This window comes from Haliaeetus leucocephalus, unplaced genomic scaffold, assembly GCF_000737465.1.
Source record: "Haliaeetus leucocephalus isolate CR32 unplaced genomic scaffold, Haliaeetus_leucocephalus-4.0 Scaffold351, whole genome shotgun sequence".
Lineage (NCBI taxonomy): Eukaryota > Metazoa > Chordata > Aves > Accipitriformes > Accipitridae > Haliaeetus > Haliaeetus leucocephalus.
This window is the reverse complement of record NW_010972787.1, coordinates 1,523,061-1,531,813: the sequence shown is the minus strand read 5'-3', so window position 1 is coordinate 1,531,813 and position 8,753 is coordinate 1,523,061. Positions and strand designations below refer to the sequence as shown.

Here is an 8,753-nt window from a genome sequence, read left to right as displayed (position 1 = left end):
AATAGCCAGACAGTTCTCTCTCTAGTGTTACTGGCTCTTTAGAGTTTCAAATTATCCCATTAAAAGCCTTTCATGGAATAGGTAAATTCTTTCATCTCTTCACAATGGCTGAATATTGAGAAGTTATTTTATAAGTATCTGTACATTTCACTACAGGTATGAGTTAAAACCAGTATTTCACCGCATTTGTTTTAGCAAGATGCTTAGCAGTTAATATCTGATTTGTATAACACTAACTCTTTCACTTATGTATTTCACAGTCAAAATACCTGCTTTAGAGACAGGGTTAAATATGTGCTCTTCTGAATTTTGTCATACTAATAGGTTTGCATGAAAGACATATGGCTACCAAAACTTTATAGGTCACCTTACTTCTAATGGGTGCATGTTTAGGCATTCAACAAAGGGCAGTTTAGCTCATTCAAAAACCAAACTCTTAACAAGTGCTTAGTTATGCAACCCTGTAGGAGACAATGATATATGTAATAAATATTCAAAGCCATGTGCAATTACTTATACAGAACTATTTTTCCAGGATTCTCTGTCTAGATTCTCTTACAAGATTCAAGATTTCAGTATCATAATCTAGAACATTCCAGATACTGGAGCTTTTGGGGGATTGTGTGAACGGCATCTCCTATCAACAGACTTTCAGAGGTCAAGGCTCTGTCGGGGAGAAGTAAACTGAAGAAGTTTAGTCTAGGGTTACATCTGAACTAGAATTCTTTACCTTTTACACAGGTTTGGAACCCAGCAGCTGTTTCAGATAACACTAATAATGATTATAAAATACAGCATTGTTGTAAAATAATTTTAATACCAAAAAAAAAATTTTCTTCATTATCCTCAAATTAAAAAAGCATCACTATGGAGAAGTCAAGTCATAAACAAAGAAACTCCTAGCTATGCTTGAAAGGGAACTTTTCCAGGGTTGTTTCTTCACCTGATGACACTGCCCTGGTTTCCAGGTGACAGCAAGGCATGCTTGTCCGCTGCTCTGGCAGGATGTGGTCCTTCTTCAGTAGCCAAGCCATTCAGGTTTCAGCCTCCACTGCTCATTCTGAACCAAAAATGACAGAAGGTAAAGTTCTGTAATGGTTGAAACTGAAGCACATCAACTCTTGTCATTTCACCTTCCCCCTGCTGTTGGCCACTTACATGCTGCTTACCTTTGTGTTGAGTCAGGTGCTTGTCAGACCCCTCTTCCAGCTGATTCAATTCACTAACCCAGCAAAAAATTGATTCAGTAAAAGAGTGTCAAGTTTTCTGTTGGTTAGTGAGCTAACTGGATCATGGAAGGATCAGCTGAGCATGTAAGCCAGCACAAGGAGGGGGACGCTCTGTGGGCAAGGGTGAGAGGAAAGTAAGGAAGAGAGAAGCAGTAGAGGAAGGGAGTGTTTACTTCCCCATTTTGGTGACAATAAACTATTAGATCAGCTCAGTTGCTTGTGCAAACTATGACTCCATCACTTTAATAAGTTCATAGGGAGCTCATTCAAACTCCAGCTTCCTTCTTGCCTGCTAATGCAGTGAAATCTCTTACTCAAAATCATTGGGGCAATGCACTGAAAAGAATTGCCCATTATCCCCCAAAAAGGTCTCCACAAAAGGGAATTGAGATAGCCAATACTTGGAAACCCATTACCTCCGTATCAATGATCTAATTGCCAGGCATGTCTCCTGCTTATCTAACATTTGAGAATTAGATGTTAACAGCATCTTCAGCCTGTCCCATGTTTCCAGCTATTCTAAGTTTCACACATTTACTGTGATACTCTTATAATTGTCTTTGGACCAACAGCTGTTTATCACATCTTCTCAGTGCAATGTCACAGCCTTCTCCTACTCTGTGAACTCATGCTCTAGATGTGGCGGGTCAACACTTCCCTACTACCTGTACAGAAATTCACCACGGAGCAGAGGAGAGGTATTAGCTCTGCATCAGGATCTGTGCTACTTAACAGGGTTCATCCTCAGCAGTTGGTGGTCTACTCTTCTGCAACTCAGTGCTCTTCCTTTACTTATGTGATCTCAAGAACAAACTCTTCCCACATGATACTGAGGAAGTAAATACCTGATGGGTGTGAGGTTTAGTATTTTTAAGTACCTAGTACTGTATCAATGGCATGGCTCAATTTTGAGTGATTGCCCTGCAAAGATTGTTTCCATGACCTTAGTGTGTGGTTATTTGGACGGTTGCTGCTGTGTAGAGGCCATAACCACAGGCAGACTGGTGGTGGATCCTATTTATGGTGTGCAAAGCACAGGATGAAGAATAGCAGGCAGTTCTGTGGTTTAGTAATGCAGTTTTCATCAGCTCACATCAGGGTTAAAGCGTCAGAGACTGGTTGAAGTTTGTCTGCAGGCCATGTGTCACGGTAGGACTTCAGAGGAAGAGAAAGGCTTCCTGGGGCCAGAGAAAGACAAATACGCCCAGTGGGAAGTGCAAACAGGAAGGCCTCTGGGGCCTGTGGACTATTCTGGTTGGGCTAATTGCCCAGCTTGGTGGCAAATTGCAACTGCCTGAGTTTGTGTTAAACTGCTCGGAAGAAAATGGCCTGAATAAAACACATCTGTGGCACTGCTTTCTTTCAGGGCTAGCAGATCAGCCCTTCTGGGTCTCCCCTAGTCAGTTTAACTGTTCCACACAAACTGCTGCTTCTTCCTAACCTAAGCCCAGGGACTGTCTGTCAGGAAGCTCTACTGCCTGATGTGCTGACAGCACACCCAATGATTATTTAGAGAGAAATTAAGGGCTGAATATATTTGGGGAATGCTTCCTTAAGGCTTTAACTTCCTGCTTGCCTTTGTAGTTAACTGTCACCCTTCTACAGAATAGGCAAAGACAGTATGCTGAAAGAAAAATATTCAAAATGAAGTGCATTGTATGCACTGGTTATATTAGTGGGGAAAGTAGCTGTGGAAAAGTTAGGTAACTTTTGTCGAGCCTAAACGTCCATCTGACAAGTACACTTACAGACAAATATATTTTCATATATTTTCAGTCCTTGTTTCCTTGAGACCAGTGTTGTTTTAAAGAATAACACTGACTTCTCATACTCGGATAATTCTGAAATATGAGTTTTCATTCACATTAAAAAATATATTAATATAGCATGCATATAGGTGACTACTAACCATACTAGGTTAGGTTTTACAGCTTATTTTATAAATGTGATTCATATACATGTCTCTCCATGTAAAAACAATGAATGTATCTTGTTGAATTACGTTAATATTGAGAACAGAGAAAGAAACCTTGCCCACCAGGTTTAAAAATAGAAAATCCAAGTCATTCTGTCCAGCTGGGACCAGAGAGATAATTTTATTGTAGGTTTTCCATCTTTATTTTCACTTGGTCTATTACAGTGCTAGTGATAATTCCAGTATTTGTCACCAGATGGCACTGCAATGACATGCTCCTGTAAGCACTCTTCATGCTGGAGTAGTAGCATAATGAGGTCATCCTCAGATAATTACAAAGTATGCATCACTTCTTCAGATTGCATTAAGCACTTTCTTCTCCACACCTTTATGTTTATACCATCAGGCCTGCTGGCACAGCTATGACAGCTAGTGTTTTTAATATTCTTAGCCAATTTAACTTTGTAAGAAAAGCTCATCAGTGGAGACCAAAACCTACCCCAAGCTTAATTTGTCCAGATGTTGCCATGAGCAATACTGCAGGCAAACGCTGTCTTGAATGGCAAGAGATGAAAAGCAGCAGCAGCTCCCACCTGTGTCAGGTCATGCACAGAGGTGTGTCTCAGTTCCCTGGCCTTGCACTTCTGCATAGGATCCCAACTTCAGGCCATCAACCACTGCCTATTCCATTCCCTCCTTTTTCAGTGCAGAATTTCATGCCGTCCCTTGTTTCTCCTCCTCTCAAAGGGAGCATCCCCCTCCATGCGCTAATCTACCTCTCAGTTCTAGTGCTCCCTGATATATTCTGTCATGATCTACTGTAGCTTGAGTTACAAGTACTGATCCTAACTGTGACTCATTGCAGATTCTAGGAAGTAAAAAGAAATAAACCTGGGTGTCGAGTCGTGTTGAGCAGTAAGCTACAATTGGCTCTGTTGAGAAGCTGACTTTAGCACTCAGAGCTGTCACCACTGTTGTGCTGTTATTTGAGGAATCACTTTGAAATTGTTCAAGGGTAAATACAAGTAGTTTGGGATTTTTATTTGCAGATCAAGATGTGTAGCATTTACAAGTCTGCAGCATAAAAAGCTCTCATGACTTTCTTTTAAAGGTCTGACGCCTCCCTGATTTTAAGCAGGATCCTCATATTTGGTAGGGAAGTCATGCTGCGATACAGAAAATTAAAAGCTAGAACTGTTGATTCTGACTGTGTCTATGGCACATGCCTGGGTGGTGCATGTTTTGGAAATACACCCAAATTTCTTGATAGTGTTAACACTTTGCATATACCAAACAGCACCTTCCTCTGTAGCAGACAAAATGAGAAATACTGGTGATTTTCACAATTCTGCTCCTGTTTTCTGCCACTAAAATGTTCTTTTCCTCAGGGGAATAGTGATTGTACTACAGACAGTCATGCATATGCAAAATATTGTATTTATGCTAATAAATTTAAATACACAACCATTTACAGGATCATAATCCAAGGCTATACATGAGTCAGAAAAGGGAGTCTGGTAGTACATGTAAAGGCAGTATATTACTAATACAAGAAGTTGTGACCTTTTTAAGGTCTTAAAATAAATTCCAGGCCAAAACAAACTTTTAGTACAAAATTAGGGTTGTCTGTTGTGGCCTTTTGAATGACAAGTTGAATAAATTCAGGCTTCCAAAAAAACCTTCAAGAATTACAGAGTGAAAACAAATTACTATGTGGTCATAACTATTATTCCCCCACTCTTCTGAAATTACTTTCATGTAGTTAAACTGCATTCAAAGTATTAAATATAATAATACCAAACTTATAGAGAGCGACTGGAATTGTCTAGCAGAACTCCTCCTGTGATACAAGTTGCAATTAGTAAGTCATAAAAATTTAAGTGGATGTTTATAACAAAAGGAAAGCATTGGAGCAAGAACATCAAGGGACTCAATTTTTTCTCCTTTCAAAACATTTTTATTGTTGACTGGTGTCAGTTGCAAGGTGTAGCAATCGTCGAGCCACAAAGACTCTGGGCAGTTAGGTAGGAGATGAACTGTCTGGGGTTGTTCTGATGAACGAGTAAAATGTGAAACGATATATTGTAAATGAAGGTGAGGAAGTAAGTGAGCATAGCAGGTATAAGGTTCTTTTTGTACATCACCCTAAAATGTTTGACTATAGGGCATGTGCAAATAGCTCCTGCAGGAGCATAATCATGGACTCAATGACAGATCAATATGATCATAGTTGAAGACCCTTTACTAGAGCATCAGACATCATTTTATACGTTGGTTGCATCTGTACATGCGTTTAGCTATTTTACTATTGCTTACACACATTATTCACGCGCTGTCCACGCGCCTAGTTACACTTAATGATTGCTTATATCAACACTGTACACGCGCATAAACATAGGACATAATTGGTTATACTAACTAAAACATCCGAAACTTGTCTCAGTCTAATTGGTCAAGATAAACTGCCGAACTGAGGTTCTTTGTGCCAAGTTCCCTTTATTGTGGAATGCACACCTGTGTTCTTCTAATTGGCATCTTTCTTTTTTTGTCTTCTTGTTTATTCTGTTCAAGGCCTTCTAAAGACGTCTGGAATGCTCTTGTGACTGTTAGCTAAATATATGTCCACAAGCTCCTGCTCAACAAAGTTTAAAAACAGTGCAAGTATATGCATTATGGTTGTACCATGAGTCTGACTAATGAAGGTAAGCTATGGATGCATGAGCATATTAAATATATATTTCTCTTTTTTTAGCAGATATATTAATCATTTTCTTGTTTCTGGAAGTTGGAATGTTATTGATTTATGTTACTGGACTATCAATTACTATTGAAACATTGCTATGGCTAAGGAAAGGTAAGAATAGTATGGAATTTGTAAACACTCCTTGCTTTTCCTGTTGACTATTTCATAGTACACAGGAAATCATGGTTGTATATTTAAATGTTTGTAGCTTTTATTACTAACTTGATTTGGAAAGCTGTGTCTGAAAACCATGGCAAATTTATTACACAGCACTGGCAATAACTTAACAAGCAGACTACTATTCATCTCCTTTTTCCCCATCTACTGAACTTTCGTATAGTCACATCATTTCTAACATATATTCTACTCCCTTTACATGCTTATCAGTTCTAAAAAGCTATTGGCTTGCTCTAAGTTGGTTCCTTTTTTGTCTTAACACTTGTTATTGAATCCTAAATATATCACAAACCATAGCTCTTTGGACAGTCAAGGTGAATAAACTTTAGGCATCCCATACTGCTACTCTAATACCTCCATCACCATCCTACACTGCCTGACTTCCTGCCTTTGCTGTGAGCAGATACCCTTCCTCTACCGTCTGTATTTTCTGATTTTCAGCGGTTTAAATCTGGGTTCAGTTTGATGCCTTGCACCCACAAGTCTGCTTCAGAAACAGGTGGTCTGTTGCAGTAATTCATGCTGTCTGGGAACTCATGTTTTCTCCAGATCTTGGTACAAGCACAGATAGGAAGAAAGGGACTGAGATCTTTCTTGTGCCTCAAATGGAAAAACAAGAGAGAGGAACTTAAAATACTCCCCAATAGGCATGGAAATCCCTGAGCAATGGATTCAGGCCTGTTGTAGAATTGACTTTTTCTTGTATCATGCTTTACGTCGCTTTTTCAAAAGAACAGTACCTGCCATGCGCTAGCTGAAGTAACTATTAACCACATGAGATTGGACTTTTTCAGTGCTACAGTTGTATTAATAAAACAAGTAATAGTTATTTTCTCCTTAAGTCTTGCTCTGTTGTCCAGGAGTTCCCCTGCATGATGCAAAGTTACAGGGGCACCTGAAGCACTCAGGCTACTATGGTAATAAGAGCCGAGAACTGATTATCAGGCTTTCTATGAGGCCGCAGGCAGACTGATGAGCTCTTTGTCTGAGAAACCACGCACCAGTTGAATTCCTGGTTGAAGCACACAGATCAAACCAAGCAACTGGGCACCTAGCAGGCGAGGAGGAGAGAAAACCATAGTCTTGTGCTGCGGATGAGAGATACGTAGTCCTAGCTACAGGAAGGGGTGCCCAAGGAAGGAAACGTTTGACTTCACACCACGCAGAAGAAAGTCATCCCCTTTCTAACGAAAGCTGTTGCCCTGTAAGAAATTGCTCCATGAGCAGCACACGTAACAAGGCGTCTCTCCACCCGCGATTTGCCTCCCACATCTGCAACTCGGCGAACGCTCTTCCTGCGCTGCCTGCGGGACCGCGCTGCCCTCTCGACTCCCGTGCCGCTCCGCCGCGCCCGGCCGTCCCTTCCCCCAGGCTGTTCCCCTGCAGCCGCCTCAGCCTCTCTGGCGTTATGCCTGCCCCGCTCCCCCGCGGCGGCCAGACGCCCCACCAGGGCACCCCGCCTGCCTGCCCTTCCCTCAGGGCGGACCCCAGCAGAGGGTTCTTCCGCCCGGGGACGGGCCGTCGCAGAGCCCGCAGGACCTGAACGCTTCTGAGACCGCTACCCTAACCCAGTATGGTTGCCCTTGGGGCGGCTCTCCGTGCGGGCGGGTCAGCCTCCGAGGGAGCCGAGCTAGCAGGGAGCTTCTGGGCGGCTGATCCTCTCAGGCAGCGCAGCCCGCTGGTACGTATCTGTCTCTGCGGACACAAAGACCGATCTCTCGCGGTCTGAAGCAGCTTCGCTTGTGATGCCGGAGCTGGAAGGGAACAACACCGCCTGACAGAAGCGACCCCCCATGGACGGACTCGGGCGCCCCACGGCCGCGCAGGACGGCGCATGCGCGGCCCCCCCGCACCCAACAACGAGCAGGAGCAGTGGCGGCGAAGGCAGCGCGGGCGACGGTGGGCGGGGCTTTCCTCAGGGACGTTACAACTCGCCGAGGTTGGCGGCGGCGCCATTTTGAATTGGCTGAGGGTCGGAGGCGGTGGTTGCTGAACCGGGCTCCGCGTCCCCCGAGAAGACCAGCGAGAAAGGAGCGAGTTCTGAATATGGCAGCGAATAGGAACTTGAAGCAAGTGCGGATCGAGAATAGCTCCCCGGCGGCGCCGCTGGGCATGATGGGGGGTGGTGGCGGCAACCTGAAGGGATTGCGGGGCCTAGAGTCGGAGAGTGAGGCAGCGGCGGCCATGGCGCTAGTGCCGAGCAAAGAAGGTGGAGATGAAGAGCAGGAGGTTGGGTTCACCATCGATATAAAAAGCTTTCTCAAACCTGGCGAGAAGAGCTACACGCAGCGCTGCCGGCTGTTCGTGGGGAATCTGCCTACTGATATCACCGAGGAAGATTTCAAGCGCCTCTTCGAGCGCTACGGGGAGCCTAGCGAAGTCTTCATCAATCGTGACCGTGGCTTTGGCTTCATTCGCCTGGTGAGGATTCGCGCGAGCCTCTGTGGCTGCCCCGTAACCCGGGGGCTGCCTTTGCAAGCGGGAGACTACTGTCCCTTGCTGCCCCCCCCTTCCCCCCTTTCTTTGTCCGGCCGGTGTAAAAAAGAGACAGCATCTGCTCCTCATGCTTTATCCTTGCTGCTAGCGCTGTTCCCTCCGCTTCCTTTTCCTTCTTCTCCCCCCCCCCCCCCCCCCCCCTCTCCCCCCCCCCCCCCCCCCCCACCCCCCCCTTTTCTGGCGCCTCCCCCCC

The 8,753-nt window shown here is 44.2% G+C and overlaps 1 protein-coding gene across 5 annotated transcripts in view; it reads left to right on the top strand.

Annotated features, from left to right (window-relative positions):
- The first annotated feature begins 7,993 nt into the window (after positions 1–7,993).
- Positions 7,994–8,753, top strand: part of PSPC1 (paraspeckle component 1) — a 64,197-nt gene continuing 63,437 nt past the window's right edge. For all 5 annotated transcript variants that reach the window (XR_774671.1, XM_010572613.1, XM_010572614.1 and 2 more), the window contains exon 1: positions 7,994–8,485. Coding sequence is in view for 4 of the 5 variants with exons in the window: in XM_010572613.1 (XP_010570915.1) it covers positions 8,111–8,485 (375 nt within the window). In the remaining variant the exon portion in view is untranslated. The remainder of the gene's footprint in view (positions 8,486–8,753) is intronic.